Consider the following 17447-nt stretch of genomic DNA (forward strand, 5'->3'; position numbering starts at 1 on the left):
TGGCTCTGCTTTGAGGAAGACTGGCATAGTTTTGTTAAGGTTTGTTAACCTGCCACCTAGAATCTTGAGTCCAGGTTTGTTAACCTGCCACCTAGAATCTAGAGTCCAGGTTTGTTAACCTGCCACCTAGAATCTTGCTTTATCCAACCTAATTTTTCACTATTCTCATTAATACATCTTCAGTTTGAGCAAAATGGGACATTTCCTTTTCTGTACACTTATCCGTGCCCTGTTTTGTCTTCTGTCCCTTTTTCATTTATGTGGTTCCCTCGGCCTCAGTGTCCTTACTGCCATTTCAACAAGTCTTGCTTCTTTCAGTCTTGGTTCAGATGTGTCCTAACAAGCATCTTTGTTAAGTATCTCTAACCTAGAAGGCAGGGTCCAAGTTTAACTGATTTTTATATCTACTCCCCCACGCAGGGACCTAAATGAGCACCTTGCAAATGATTCAGTTCATTTGTTCCTCCCTTAATTTATTCAGTAAATTTTTTAAAAAAAATTTTTATTGGAGTATAGTTGATTTACAGTGTTTTGTTAGTTTCAGGTGTACAGCAAAGTGAATCAGTTATACATATACATATAGCCACTCTGTTTGTTTTTTTTTTTTTTTTTTTTTTTTAGTCTTTTCCCATATAGGCCATTCAGAGTATTGAGTAGAGTTCCCTATGCAGGTTCTTATTAGTTATCTATTTTACATATAGTAGTGTGTATATGTCAGTCCCAATCTCCCAATTTATCCCTCTCCCCGCTTATCCCCTGGTTACTATAAGTTTGTTTTCTACATCCTTGACTCTACTTCTGTTTTGTAAATAAGTTCATTTGTACCCTTTTTTTTTTTAGATTCCACATATAAGCAATATCATATGATATTTGTCTTTCTGTGTCTGACTTCATTCAGTATGACAGTCTCTAGGTCTATCTATGTTGCTGCAAATGGCATTATTTTGTTCTTTTTTATGGCTGAGTAATATTCCATTGTGTGTGTGTGTGTGTGTGTGTGTGTGTGTGTGTGTGTGTGTGTGAGACATCTTTATTCCTCTGTTGATGGACATTTATTGAGTGCTTACCATGTATCAAGCACTGGTGATAAAGTAGTAAAATAAACACACAAAAAGTCTCTGTTTTCATGGACCTTATATTCTAGTGGGACAAATGTTCTTAAGTATATATTGAAAGTGTTTTGTTATCTGTCAGGGCTATGTGGAATACTTTAGGAAAGGGAGAGACCAGTGCAAGAAACTAATTAAGGAACTCTAGTAATTAGCCAGTGTAGAATGGGAAGGGTCAGTGAAAATAGAAAATACAAAGGACACAGCAAGGGTAATTAATGAAATGAAGGAATGACCAGCAGTATTTGGTGGGGCCAGGAAGGAGTACTCAATATTTGAGCCTCTTGAGAAGGAACAAATAAATAAAAAGTTAAGGTACAGAGGTGATATTTTTTGGGAAAAGGTATTTTTAAATGTTATGGTGATCTTTCAGGTGTGTGATATTAATAATGGGATATCTGAGTTGAAATGCTCAGTGGCAACTACAAATATAGGGGTCTTGTAAGAGCCCAGTCCTCTCTCCTTTTCCCCTTCTGCAACTCAACTCACAATATACTTTCAATCCCAGCTGTTCCAGGGCCAAAATCCTCCCAAGAAATATTCTATGTCTCATTCATTTGATTTTCTGAGGATGTGATATGACTCCATGCATTGGCCCCATTTCCCTTTTCTCCAAGTATTTGTCTAGAATGAGACCTAAGCCCAACTCCAAAAAACCATCTCTAATGATAGCCCTTCCTTGAATGGCTCTTAGCTGATTAGGGATTTGGCTTGCTGGAGGAACTAGGAAGACATCGTAATTGAACCAGAGAGTCTTTTAAAATGGGGTATGGTGGTGTGTCATCATCTCCCTATGTGACAATCACTGTGGTCATTTATGATTCTTGGGAAAACAGGCTAAGGTTGGAAAGGCAGGTTGTTAAATCATTGTTAAATCATAACACAGAGATTGATTGGGAAGCTGCCTGCAGAGCCTGGAAAATCATCTTTCTGAATTCTTGTAGTTGATCCAGCCAAAAAACTCAGATCATTTTAGACTCCTGCCTTTCTCTCATAATACCCAACATCCAGTTCGTCAGCAAATACGGGTTGTGAGTGTGTGTGCGTGTTATCATATAAAATTTTATTACCTGACTTCCCCACTAGAATGTAAACTCCATGAAGGTAAGGACTTTGTTTCTGCTATATCCCCAGCCAGTGCCTAGAGCATAGTAGTTGTTCAATAAGAATTTGTTAAGTGAATGAATAATGTGAAATAAAATTGTTATTCCACATCTTGCTCAGTAATTTTGACATTGGCTCGTGTTTAAGAAACTCAAGAAATATTTTATCCCAATAAAATTATTATAGCTAAAGTCTAAACATTAACCATACTTGAGTGAATAATGTTACCTTAAAAATACTGTTGACCCTTGAACAATGCAGGGGTTAATCTGTATATAACTTACAGTCGGCCCTCTGTATTTGAGGTTCCTTTGCATCTGTGGGTTCAACAAACTACAGACTACATAGTACTGTAGTATTTACTACTGAAAAATATTCGCATATAGGAGGACCCGCGCAGTTTAAACTTGTTCAAGTGTTAACTATAATTTTTTTTTTTAAAAATAGAAACTTTATTCCTTAACAGGTTTAGAGAGATGTAAGTTCTTCCTAGACTTTGTTACTACTTTAATGTTTGTAGAAATGATGCTTGATATTTGGGAGGTAGTCATGTACATTTTTCTTCTAACTTTTAAACTTTTATTCAAGCAGTCCCACATGACTGGGAATATCCTTAAGGTGTAGGTTGGATTACCTTCATTAATGTACAGAAAGTTTCTTTCTTAGAACTGCAAGAATTACTTGGGATATATCAGCATATGAAAATTTACGAATGTTGTAGGGCTAGCTGACCAGAGCTAAAGTTAGGAATACTTAACCTGATTTAGAGAATACTTCAAATTTCTAAGGATTGAAGGGAGAGGTTAATATGATCAAAGCAGTTTGTGTGGAAGGCCATTTTGACCTAGTGATGATTTTTATGGAGTAGCAGAGAAGAACAAAGTTGTTCTAATAGAAAAGAAGAAGAAAAGAAGAAATGGCTGCAGGGCATAAGCAAATGTTTCTCTCAACATCTTGACTATTTTGCATTTCAAGTCTGTTGCATCATTAAGGTATTGATAACATATGACACACAGAATCAATATATAGCTTTAGTTCAATTTGGATTTAATCTGCCATCATGAAGTTAAAGGGGAGCCAATAAAAGTTTGTAAATGACCCTGTATTCTATAATGTCTTGATGTACTTCAATAAAATCAGATACAGTGTAGAGAATACTGATATTCAGGTTCACTTTGAAGAAAATCTACAGTTAACTGAATCAGGTTTGTTTAGATTTAGTAAATAGAATATATAACAATGAAAATCATCTTAACATTTTTGTTAACTATATTCTGTTTGACAATGAAAATCAGCTACTGGTTAAAGTTAATTATGGATATACTTAAACCATTTTCATTATTTTTCAACTTGTATTGAATATTAGGGGAAATTTTTTAACGCATGCTTTTGCTTCATTTCCATAAACTCTGCATAGTTTCTTTAAAAGAGCGTATGTGATTTGAGGGATAAAATAATCAAGTATTCGTACGGTTTTTTATCGTTAGAAATTTCTCCAAGTTCAACTCTAGTTTTGTTATCAGAAAAATCAGGTTCATAATTGCAAGGCAAAGGCCAACTGGAATAGTTAATAAGCATATTCTACTTCTGCAGTGCTGCAGAAACTAAATGCAAACTTTTCTGTGACTCTTACAGAGAATGCATAGGCTGGGTAAACTTTCATCTGCTTCAGGGTCAGGGCTGATTCAATCTTACTGCAAGTTTATGAGAGTGGCTGATGTGATACAGTTGTTTCTAGTAAAATCAGGCTAGCTCTAAGGAGCCAATCTAAGTCAGTCTGTAAGTAAAATTCTATGAGAAACAGACTCCAACTCAGACACAATTGTAAACCCTGATATAATGAGGACTTGCAGCTGATTTAATCCTATTGAAAATCTTTAAGCAGCCATGGGACAAAATGGTTTCCACATTGACATCAGTGGAATGAACCTTGAATTTCATCAGTATGAAGAGTTGTTACCTTGTACACATAGGAGCCACTTTTTAAGAATTAACATCATGGCCATTTCAAAGCAGGTTGTTGTTTCTAAGATGTACAGGCATCTACTTTGATTAAGATCCGAGTTCCCAGAATGTGTCAATATTTATTTTTTAAAAACTGAATTCATTATAAAAAGCAAACAAGTCAGACTTAAACTACGGAGTTAGTATAAATCAGTTAGACCTAGTCTCCTTGAACAAAAATGGCCAACCTATTCCAATTTTATATGTGAGAGACGTAGGGAGAGAGAATCAGAACTGTTTCTGAGTTAAGACTTTGTATGTGAAGTCTTGCCTGGAACTAATTTTTTTTTTCATGAATTTAAAAGCCCCTGAAAATAAGCTTATGCTGTGAAATCATATATGTTTGAAAGGACAGACAGGTACAAAAGTCTTCAGGGTCAGCTCTGCTGATAAAATCTCAATAAGTAGGATTTGAATTTGTATGGATAGGTTGGTGTGTATACTTATTTTTTTTTTTTTTGGTTGTTTGGTTTATCATATTGAAACAGACATTGATAAAGATCTAGGTATTATAGTCAGTTTAGCACTAGAATTGGTCCCTTTTCGTAATTTACAACTTAAATTAAGACAATAGACCGAATACAACTACAGTAAAACACAACCTTGCCTGAACTATCTCCATGCTTCTTTTATTGCAGTTAGCACTGGTCTTGAAATGTGAATATTTCAGCTGATACTTAACAGGCAGTAGTGGCCTCATACTGTAACTTCAAAGAGCCGGAAAAGTAACTTCATGAAAGGGAAAACTTGAAACTATAGTACTCTTTACCATTCTATCTGTTAAGCAGTGATGGGTATCATTAGTTCTGCTCTTTTGCATAATTACTGCAGTATTGTGAAAACTTTCTGCCATCCAACTGGGAACAATTATATCATGTGGGCTCTTGTATAACATTTGACTCAGAGAAATAAAATATAAAAAGCCCTTGTTTTCTAGCACTCTGTAGTACCCAAGTACATACAGTGCTTGTTCAAGTTTGTTTTTTAAGTAAAAAATAGCATGGATTGGTAACACTGAAGGAGGCATTTCATATCAAAGTCAATTTATTCTTTATAATGTTTTTTAATTTAATGTGCTTAGATAAATTTTATCTAGCACATCACTGAGTTGCAGTGGTAGTTTGTCTATAAAATGATAAAAGTTCATGAAGTGTAATGCTGACATCACTGAAAATTTGAGACTTAAAAATACACTTTTATTGTTCACTTGACTAAATTAAGCAAGGTGAAATGAAGTATCTCTGATTGGTACAACAATTTGCTATTTATCTAAAGCTTCCAGTGTAGACTATCTCTGTGTTAAAGGCATACAACAACCTTTCCCAGGAGCACCACCGTACCCTATCCCCCAAACCAAACTTTTTAAAGATACAGCTAGAAGAGTATATTTGAAAATATTTAGGCAACGAGGCACATAATTTTTTTAAGTTTTTAAAAATTCTCCCTTGTAATTCCAGTATGTAAAACCATTAAAACACTGTAACCAACTTTTTTTTATATTTGATTTTGTAAGATAGCATGTTTACTTTTTTGAATATATGACTACATTTTAGCAAGAGCAGCAAAATTAGAATAAATGTCACAGTGATATACAAATGTGATTGTCACTTTGATTTTGTGGTTTCACACTTGACTTTATCATAATTTGTAAGATGTGAAAAGTGAGCTCATGACTGGCAAAAGATATTTTGATCAAGGTTAAAGTGTAACTGCTGCTGTTATATAACCATAATTTTGATGAGAAGGTGGGAAAATATGTGGATATATTTATGTCTGGTGTATAAAGATTCCTTAAAAATACAGATTAAAAGAAATAATGTGAATTAAAATATTGGAATAGGTGCTGAATTGCCACTTTTGTCAGCCATCAAAGCAAAAATTATATGTTTTAGTCTTTGTTAATTCTCAGGGTTGGTTTGCACATACTTTAAATTTTTTAATATCCATTTACTTGCAACATATTTATTAATATGGCTAACTTTTGAATGTGCTCGTAAAAATGTTGATATGGCCAAACAAGAAGTTTCAATCAATCAAGCTTATCTTTCTCCACTCCAGAGTTCTACTGCAGAACATCTAATTAATGTCATTTGAAATTATTTTAATGCATTCTTTGGTATTGTCACATAAAGTGTGATTTTAGCCACTACTCCTGAGATACTATGGCTCTTACCAGACTCCAAGGTGAGCTAGTAAACTTACCTATCTCAGTACATTAAAAGGAGGAATTAGCTTCCCTAGCTACTAGTCCAGCTTTCAGCACCCTTTCCGTGGTGGCTATCTGTACCACATATAGCTGTGAAAGGATGGGGAAATGCGCTGAAATGATCTAAGAAGTAAACTATCAACTTGACATGTTTTCCTAGCTATTGAAAACCTTCTCATATTGAAACCCATTGATAGTGAAACTGTAGAATTCCTGTGATTTAAGTACCATCTGGTTGTGCTCAAGGCTTTAAAGCTGTTATCTCTGCATAAAATTTCAGAGTCCTATATTTTTTTCTTCACCAAACTATCCATTTTTAAGCCACAAATATTTTTCCAGCTTTTTCAGATTTTATCTGAAAGTATATTTTAACAGTATTTAAATAGTTCTTAAACAATAACAATTTATCTTGATAGATGGCATGCTGTGTTTTTTCATTTTATTTTAATTAGCCATTGTGGAACCAAATTCCCTTTTGTTTTAGTCTTTTGAATATTGTTTAATTATAGTTATCATGCCAGATATCTTAAAGGTTATTTTACCAATACAGTTTCATTTAACATAACCCATATGGAATCAATAGCCCAGTTTCCTAAAGTGAATGCTTGGAAAATCTTACATTCATATGTTAAGAGTACACATCCTTTCCTCATTAGTTGGAAAGTACAGGGATTTTGGCACAGGTTCTGTGTGGAAGCATTGTGCAGCTTTTATATGGATTTTGTTTTTAGCCTTTGATGACACTGTTTAGAATAGGAAGTATCTAATAAGTAAAGCATTTTGTCTCAAGTGCTGCCAGTGTGTTTAATATATGCCTGGAGGTCTGAAACATTATCTTCTTCGCTGCAGTAATATGCATTTAATTCTCTGAAAGCAGAAGGTCGAACTTTTAAAAGGGACGCAAAGTACATTTTCAAACAGAATAATTCAAAACATATGGAAGAGGGGACCAGAGTAATGTACAGTTGGTTTTTATGGTTTAATCATGATCATGTTAATGCACACCAGTAGCTAATTAAAGAAAACTTTTATTGTTCATTTTAAATGAGTTAGGTAAAGAGTGGGAGAGCTGATGTAATAGCACTGCTCAGAGATACATGTTTCTGCTGCATTCACTAACAGCAAGCAGATATTGCTATTTTTGACAACTTAAATTATTAGTCCCCTTGGACAATAATAAAGGAAAAGTTATTTTCAGAGTTACTACACTGTGAACTTTTCTTTTTCCACAAAGGAATAGTAAATTGATGCCCAAGTTTAGGGCTTAGCACACATAATTAGTTATAAAACCTTCTTGATAGGCCAGATTCTCTTCAATATAATAGATAAATCTGCAGTGGACTGGTGACAAGCCAATGGATTTTTAAATATGTCTCAAAATCACCAGATTATTTATTTCAGTTCTACAAATAGTGCAGAAACTTAGAAAACTGGAGGAAGTCTTGACTTTTAACCGATTTTTAAGAATTTAGTTGTCCAATACTGGGAAAGTTGTACTCCCTCCCCCCCCCCCCACAATAAGAGAGTCTTTCATCTCTGGGTCATTGGTTCAAATTCCATTCTGCTCAGTAGTGAGTAGAACTAGTTACCATCTGACTTCTGTTCAGTAACCCATGTGACCCAAGCTGATAGCTGCCGTCCTGCCCCTGCTGGTTATTTATATCGCAAGATCGTGCTCCTTGACATTCACTAGAGTCTAATGTGACAGTCTCAACAGGTAATAGGGCTGGACACTGCATTTCTTTATCTTTACCTACAGGTGGTTTGTTTTTGTCATTTTAACACTGATGGGGAACACTTTAAAGAAAGAGAGGCTAGATTTTTAAATACAAATTTGTAAATCAGAAAAAGACAATGTAATGCTCTGTGCATAGAAGGTATAGTCTGATATAGTTAATTGCGGTTGCCTTTCCTGATTGAGAGAATAAAGATAGTTGAGTTCCTGATTTGAGTTTCTTGTGCACCTCAACCTAAAGGATTTTTTTAGTTATGCTGTACACAGATATTTGGTTTGTAATGCTTCAAAATTTGGGCAGTAAATCCTAGATTACTTATGTACTTGATTTTATTATCTTTTCACATATTATTTGAGAATTCCTAGCTGGTAGTGGAGTTGGAGGTATATTTGAAATTTTTATAATAGATAACTAAAACCTTTCCAATTAAATTGTCCTTTTGATAATTGCCTTATTTTTATTTTACTGAATTTAAAAATTAAATACATTCATTTGCTTGGCCAGCACACAGTTATTGAGCTTTACTATGTGACAGGCAATGTGGTGTGTGCTACGCGTACTGATGGCATTCTCTCCTACCCGTAGTCTGACCTTGGGATTAATCTCTTTAAGCCTCAGTCTCCTCAGGTGTAAAATGGGGATAACAGTATCCCCTTTAAAGGGTTGTAGCACTTAGTAAAGAAAATGTATGTAATGTGCTAACAATGTTTGGCAAATAATAAACATACTCAGTGTTATCTTATTTTTTATCTTCAATTGCTCACAGTCTCTGAGACAGACCAGTGTTTGAAAAGTGCTATAATAACATTAGTTTGTTACAAAAGCATAGAAGCTGAAAAGACTAACGCCATCTGGAAAGGTTGAGAAAGTCTTCACAAAGAAGATGACTTCTTTTTTTAACTTACCCTTTACTGAGTGCCTACTACGTGTGGTCAAATACATTAACACATTTAATGATGCAACAACTTTGTGGGTTGAGTATTAATGTCCCCAGTGTGAGGATGAGCATCTAGCAGAGACAAGGATTTCTTCAAGTGTGATCAGCGCAAAACGTGGAGGATGCAGATAAGGAAAGAGCTCATGAATGTGTCTAGACAGACCTTAAAGAGTACAGTATACACATATATTTACATATTAACAATTATGTATTTCTAGTCTGCAGAGCAATTTTTTCACTTAATATTGTATCAGAAACTAACATCTCATCAAACATTTATGGATCCTCTCTTCAGTGTGCTAGGCACTGCACTATTCCTTGGTGATAGACAGAAGCAAAATGATGTGGCCCAATCCATCCAGCAGTCCTTCACCTGGTAGAAGAGACAAACACACAGCAGCTGCCCATTATCAGGCATTTACTATATGCCAGGCAGTGTGCTGACCTCTTTAGGTACATTAGCTCATTGACTCCTCCTACTAACCCCTTGAGGTCGGATTTATTATCCCCATTTTACAGATGAGATTATGTAGTCTTAGAGTGGATTGTAATTTGTCCCGTAATGTACAATTAGCAGGTGTCACACTTGACCCTACTTCTCTCTGACTCCAAAGCCTTTAGATTGTTTTAATACTATCTGATACTGCCACCACAGAACATTTTAGTAGAAAATAATAAATTCTAAAATAGAAGTCTGAGTTAACTATTAGGATCACCAAGCAGGAAAAGAGTTGAAAGCAAAACTCTCAGACAGGTGTCATTGTTCTGAGTCTTCATGGATAGCTAAATGTTTGCCAGCTACATCGAGCTCAGAAGGGGGCTCCAGGAAGGGAAAGAGCATGGTATACCTAGAATGGTTTAAAAGAACGTGGTGTCTTCAGAGAACGGGGATTAGCTGTTTTTGTTTCAAATACCTGAGGCTGGATTTTTCTAACAACAATGTGCCTTCCTGAACAACTTTAAAATAAATTAACAAAAACTATTATTTGAAAAATTTTAATGACTATAACATCATTGTCTTGAATTATTTAACTGCCTTTTAACATTTTCACAAGCAACTTATAATAATTTGTAGCATGTGGAAAAATGATACTATATTTACCAAATTAAGGAACAGCCTAAAAAATGAGAAGCAATACCCAGTACTTTGGGAATATTTTTCCACTGCTGATCGTAATATAGTTTAGTGCACCCTTTATGGAAAGGTGCTGGCAATATTTGACAACCTTAAACTTCTTCATACCATTTACCTAGTAATCCCACTTCTAGGATCCTCTTAAGAAAATCTTATTGGATGTTTGTCATAGATGTTTGTTGGCAAAAGTTGAATACCTGAAACTCCAATTATATGGGAATAGTTGAACAAATTATTCCTAACGTTAAATGATATATTACGCAGCTTTTTAAAATGGCATTTATGAAGAGTACATTAGCATGTAAAAAAATTGGGTTGCAGGGACTTCCCTTGTGGCCCAGTGGTTAAGAATCCGCCTGCAAATGCAGGGGACACAGGTTTGATCCCTGGCCCAGGAAGATCCCACATGCCACGGAGCAGCTAAGCCCGTGCGCCACAACTGCTGAGCCTGAGCTCTAGAGCCCGTGAGCCACAACTACTGAGCCCGTGTGCTTGGAGCCCGTGCTCTGCAACAAGAGAAGCCACCACAATGAGAAATCCATGCACCGCAACGAAGAGTAGCCCCTGCTCGCCCCAACTAGAGAAAGCCCGCATGCAGCAATGAAGACCCAATGCAGAGAAAAAAAAAAAAAAAAAGGTTTCAAATTTGTCTCTACAGTATTATTATAACCATAAAGGGGTGGGGTGGGAGGGAACCTACGCACAGGTAGGAAAAAAGACGAAAGGAAATACACTGAAAGATTGCCATTGGCTATGTTTGGTAATAAAATGGGGGTCGGGAGGGTTTTGTTTTTCTCTCAGACTTTCCATGATTTCTTTAATGAATCTGAATCACTTCAGTGAAAAATCAAGTGAAATATCTAGGTCTCAAATAGTGTATCACAAACTAATGGTTGGGAGACTAAAAAAGGGAACCAAAGAATCAGACTGGAGGTCTTGCTGTTGTGCTGCCAAAGTAGTCATAACTGCTGCTACCACCAAGTTGTTCTTTGTTCTCTATGTAGGCAATTGGTGGAAAATTTTGAGAAATCATGGATACATTCAGTGCACAAAGGGAAAATCCACCTTCAAGGGTTTTAATTACTTACATTTTGCTTGATCACTTACACTTACCCTTGTTTCAAGTCCTGTTGTAGTAAAGGAAAATAAACATCATTTTGAATGGCACACATTTAGTTTTCTTTGTCCTTCATAATTTAGAACTACTGACTTTTCCCTCTTTTACTATCCAAAATCCTATAAATCAGTTTTATAATGACAGGTAAACAATATAAACTACTCCTGCGTAAAATATAATTTCAACCAATGGTAATCATGATTTGGAAACAGTTTATTATACTACTTGGAAGATCACGGTAAAGAATACTAACTAATGTAACTCTTTAAAAGGCAAAGAAAGTAAAGTCTGACACGAAAAGGTACATTTTATTTATTTATTTATTTTTTCCTTTGGCTGTGGGGATCTTAGTTCCCCGACCAGGGATTGAATCCGCACCCTCTGCAGTGAAAGCGCAGCACCCTAACCACTGGACTGCCAGGGAATTCCTCTGAAAAATATATTTTAATGATAGAAATGCACATTTGATGTTTATCCTAAGTATTGTCTTGGCATTTTAACATGAATAATTTTTTTGAAAGAGCACCTAGTTTCTTTCTATGATTACTCTCAGTTATACTAGACCCATTTTTAACATGCTTCTATAACATTTATATAGTAACACTTGGAATATAACTAGCTTAAAATATTTTATTATTTTTCCTTACAGATCTCTAAGCAAGAACAGAAAAAAATGGATACATATGATGGAACCATGGCTGATACCTCATCTCGGTACAGTGGTGCTCAGGATAGTGGAATTGGCAGTGACAGTGTTAAAATCAGAATCGTACAAATAGAGCAGCACAGTGGTACCAGTCAGCATCGCATTGCCCGTCCCTCACGCCAGTCATCAATTGTAAAAAATCTAAATTTTATTCCTTTTGACATATTCATTACTGCAAGTAGAATCTCACTAATGACCTATTCCTGTATGGCCTTGCCCAAATCAAAATCGCAAGAACCAAAGGATAATGAAAAAACAGGCAAGAGTTCATTAAATCTCCCAGAAGTTGATTCAGACGTCACTAAGCCCAGCCAGGCATGTATTTCCATGGTCACAGCAGAAGATCTCTTAAGCAGCAACATATCTTTTCCTTCAGGGAAAAAAATAGGGGTCATCTCTCTGGAAAGTCTGCATGCATCCACAAGGTCATCTGCTAGACAAGCGCTTGGCATAACTATCGTTCGGCAACCTGGACGAAGAGGAACTGGTGACCTGCAGCTAGAACCTTTTTTGTACTTTATTGTGTCCCAGCCTTCTTTGCTTCTGAGTTGTCACCACAGAAAGCAGCGAGTGGAAATATCCATTTTCGATGCTGTGCTTAAAGGGGTGGCCTCTGATTACAAATGTACAGGTAAGAGCCTTCAAATTTACTGGGGTGCTAATCACTACTACTACATACTAAGTTTTAGTCCCAAACTTTGAATATTGATCAAGCAGAAAACAGCCGGCAGACCAGACAAGACTTCTTTTCTCTACAGAATATGTAAATATGTAAAGTGCATGTCCCACAGCTGAATCATGTTTAAGTAAATGTTTGACATGTAACAGGGTTTTTAGCCTTAGTGTTCTTACTGTGCCTCTGAATTTTTTTTCAGGAACTGAATGAAACAGGGGCTCTTTCTGGGCTATTGAAATGCTTAACAATTTCCAGTGATTAGGAAGCAAAGTGTTTTTTCATATTAATAGCCCATAGGTATGCTTTCCATGTCAATGCAGCTGTTCAGGTAAAAACAGAAAAACCTTAGAAAATGAAGTTTATTGTTTTGGTATTCTTTTGCCCTAATCATCTTGCTGTAACAGCATAATATTAAGTGTATTTGAGAAGGTTTATTAGTAAAGTAAGATGACCTAAAGATTTTATACATCTGGGCTTCCCTGGTGGCGAAGTTGTTAAGAATCCGCCTGCCAATGCAGGGGACACGGGTTTGAGCCCTGGTCCGGGAAGATCCCACATGCCGCAGAGCACCTAAGCCCGTGCGCCACAACTACTGAGCCTGCGCTCTAGAGCCCGTGAGCCACAACTACTGAAGCCCACGCGCGTAGGGCCTGTGGTCTGTGACAAGAGAAGCCGCCGCAATGAAAGCCCGCACACAGCAACAAAGACCCAAGGCAGCCATAAATAAATAAATAAAAAATTTTAAAATGCTACTTCCTTTAAAAAAAAAAAGATTTTATACATCTACAACAAGTGCATTTATTAGTGGTGTTGGCCAGCTGGCTCTCCTTGCCCCATCCAAACCTTCCTTATAACCTGAGAGTGTCATATATTATAATAATTATATTGAACTTCTGAAGCTTGTTGCCTGTTGAGACTAGGAAAGTGATCAGGGGTTCAGATTTAAGACGTATGGGCTGTTAAGTAACAAGAGCTAATGAAAACAGGGCCAAAGAAGATACAGAGACCTTTTCCCTGAGTTAATGTAGAATTAGAGATTTGGCGGGAAAGACTACCAGAGAGGGTAGCTGGATCGTCTTAAGATCCAGTATTGGAAGAGGGCCCTAGCAAGCTCGGGTATAATTCAGGCATTTTATTGTTCTCAGGTGGTCTCGTGTAGCAGATGGACGCCAGCAGTGAGGTATCTGGAGAATTTGTCCAATCTGGAAGTCAGGCTGGTTCATTCTTGGCATTAAGGAGAATCATTTTACACAGCAGGCTCCTGGAGAGTAGATAGCAGGTGTGAGGGTCAGGATTCAGCCCAAGGATGTAGGTTCAAAGGAGCCCTTGGCTCTTGCAGAGGTATAGTTCAAGTCCTCTACTTTAGAAGGTGGTAACTGGCCAGTTGCTAAGGAGGAAAATCGTAGCGTTACCTCCTAGGCTGCCTGCTGGCCCTCTCTCCATTGATGTGCTGGTGCTGGCTCATACTGGCTCAAAAGAGCTGATTGTTAAATTTTTAGGAACTTTGAAAGACCGTTGTTAAACCACTGGTAGTTTAAATCGCCATAGTGAGAATATTTACACCACAGATACTGGCAAATGCTGTCAATCAGCTGTCCTGCTCTGAGAGCCAGATGTTCAACATTTACCAGCCACCACTGCCTCCCTTCTTCAAACATGTTCTCATTTACTGAGTGCCTGTAATATAATGGGTACTTCAGGTCACTGGAGATGGGAGAAGTGCTGAAGTAGTTGATGTTATATGATTCAAGGACTCATGCCTGTAGACCTGATACCTGTTTGGGTGTCTGCTTAGCATTGGCAAAAAGTAGGTGTAGGATTGGGAGAATAAAAGTTAATTCCAAGCCCCTCCTTAAGTGCTTTCAGCTGCAGTTGCTTTATGGGTGGGTGGCTTTAGCAGCTTCTACTAAAAGATACTAAGTTCAGCAAAGTTCAGGGCTCATAGCAAAGGTGTACATTTGAATTGTAACTGGTTCCTAGGTTGAAATAATAAAGCATTTTTTGTTTAAAAAAACATCCTTGTGCATAGACCAATGTGGAACCCAATTTCAGTAGATGAAGTTTAGGATGAAGGTTATGGGCCAGATTGAGTATAGGGAATTTACCTGTGGGAGGAAAAAGTCTTACATACCTCCTAAGGAGCATCCTTTGCATAATATTCTTGTGGATGCCTTTCCTTACACAAAAAGCATCTTCTTGGACATTTATACTATGCTAATAGAGTCATCAGTATAAGTTAGCATGTTTCTTAAAAATGAATTTAGTGATTTGGAGAAATTTGTCTGAAAACAAGTAGTTAAAATACAATGGCTAAAAAACAAAAAGTACAACTAGCAATTATTGAGTATTCAGTCTGTGCCAGGCATTGTACTAACGGCTTTAAATGCATTATCTCACTTAATCCTCATAACAACTCTGTGGGAAATATGTTCCCATTTTACATAAAAAGAAACTAAAGTTTGGAGAAGTAACTTGTCCAAGATTACAGACTTAGCAATAGACAGAGCTAAAATACAAAACCAAGATTTTTTGGACTTCTGAGTCTCTCACCCTGTATGGCTCCATGGAATGGACAGAAAGATGTGAATTGCAGTTGTCAGTCAACCTCCATTGTCCCTCTCCAGACCATGCAAACGGTTCGCTTTCTTTGTTTTAACTGGTGACTTTGCATATATGTGTCCATGATGTGACTACACAGTACAGCCTCTCTTGGTAAATGACAAACCTGAGTTGAAATTCTAACTCTGTCACTTAGGAGACGTGTATCTACCTATCTATGTCATAGGGCGATTATGAAATCGAAAAGAGATAATTAATGAAAGTACTTAGCATTGAGTCTAGCAAGTAGTAGGCCCTCATAAATGTTTGCTGCTACTGCTTTAGTTATTAATATCAATATATAGTAGAAAGATTACTAAATTAGGAAGCAGAAAGCCTGGGATTTAATTGTTCCTGTTAATTAGCAGAGTGATCTTAGCCCGGCAGTTCACTTCTTTGGGTTTCTGTTTCCTTATGTGTAAAATGTGATGATTATAAAAGATACCAACAAGGCTCATTCCAGATCTAAAGTTTTATCATTCTGTAATTTGGAATTCGTCTCCCCATACTTACCTTTCTAAAAATATTTAAACTAGCTTTGGCCTCAGGAAGTTGACATCTGTAAGCCACTACCCTATCAGATTACAATTCATTTTGACTTGTTTTAAAGATGCAAGTTTTCTTTTGATATTCTAGTGGAACACTAATTAGTTTATCCAGTACTTAAATATATAAATTTTATTAAATATTCATGAAGTTATTTTTCAAAAACTGATTTGAGGAATTTCTATTTTAAATTGGTCCACTTGAATGAACTATCAAAGTTCCATTACCAATTTAGTCGTCCAGAAACGCTTCATGTAGCACTTTCAATCCTGAAGAAAGCAGTGTTCCATGTCCAGGATTCTTTTGAAGCTTTGAAATAGTAACCATGTGGGTAAGAAAAAAGAGAAAAATATGAATAACCGTAACACTAACATTCATGGGGAAGAGAAGGAGTAAAGTGGAAGTGGCCAGTTGCATTTCTGGATTCTGAAGTGAAGGGACTATTGGCAATGTCTTAATTGGAGGGACAAAAAGGGGTATCACCAGGCAGCTAACTTTCTAAGAAAGGTCAAGGAAAGGTTAAAGGCATCACAAGTTTAAAATGAAAGAAGAAACATGTTATGTCTTTCTGTAGTGTTCATACTTTCTCTCTTGATTCTAAAATTAATCCTTTTTTGTAAGGTAACTCAAGTGGCAGCCAACCAGTAGCAGTTTTAGCATATATGTGCAGTTCAGTGATCACCCAATTTCAGCATTTCAGATGTGACCAGAGGTTGTTTTGGAGATAATGGATTTTCTTTTTTAAGAGGACAGAAACATTTGATTGTAAAAAAACTTTTAGCACAACAGCGTGTAATTGTTTACTGTTTTATGTGAAAGTCAAACTATTATTATATATGCTAATGTTACTTTGTATGGAAATCATATGGAACAAAAAGTGAACAAAGAATTTTGTGTCACTCCGTCAAAACACTTATCATGTTCAGAAGATAATTTTCAAAAAAATCATAATTCTTATATAAATACAAAATGAACATGTCAAAGATTTTACTTAACTCATTAATTAATGAGGGAACCAATAAGAATGTTACAAAATAATTCATACACAGGAGACCTCTAAGGCCCTGGTCACCTCAGAGGTTTTGATTCTCTAATTCATTAGGATCATAAAAATGGTAAAAGCCATTTGATCACTGACTTCATTCATTGTTTAAGCTTGGCTCTGGGTAATTCTAAAAAGATGGAAGTACTTTTCACATTAAATTATGAAGATGTGATTTTTATTTGACATATTCAAGAGATTGCAGTGAAGACCCTGAAAGCAAATACTAAAAATCCTTTGAGCATTGTTGGAATATAGTGTTATAGCTCGAGGTAACTATTTTAAATTAATCAGCATGGTTTTTAAAATCACACCCCCCCCTTTTAGACAATCAACTTGACATTATTTTAGTATGAACTTATGATCCCTAGTGTGCCTTCATTTCTACACTCAGGCAATCTTTGGGAATAGTCATTCATTTTTTCTATTTGAACACTGGCTATTTATCAGACATATTCAAGATGCTGAGGAACCAGTAATAAGACCCAGTTTCAGCCTTCAGGCATCTCTCATCATTTAGTAATTATACTT

The 17447-nt window shown here is 36.2% G+C and overlaps 1 protein-coding gene across 3 annotated transcripts in view; it reads left to right on the forward strand.

The window, feature by feature from the left end:
• VPS13B (vacuolar protein sorting 13 homolog B) overlaps positions 1-17447 on the forward strand; it is a 778894-nt gene that overhangs the window by 528050 nt on the left and 233397 nt on the right. For all 3 annotated transcript variants that reach the window (XM_027131497.1, XM_027131496.1, XM_027131498.1), the window contains one exon: positions 11998-12685. In XM_027131497.1, coding sequence (XP_026987298.1) covers positions 11998-12685 — 688 coding nt within the window. The remainder of the gene's footprint in view (positions 1-11997; positions 12686-17447) is intronic.

This window comes from Aethalodelphis obliquidens, unplaced genomic scaffold (genome assembly GCF_003676395.1).
Source record: "Aethalodelphis obliquidens isolate GAN/ISIS:26980383/991018 unplaced genomic scaffold, ASM367639v1 scaffold39, whole genome shotgun sequence".
Classification (NCBI taxonomy): domain Eukaryota; kingdom Metazoa; phylum Chordata; class Mammalia; order Artiodactyla; family Delphinidae; genus Aethalodelphis; species Aethalodelphis obliquidens.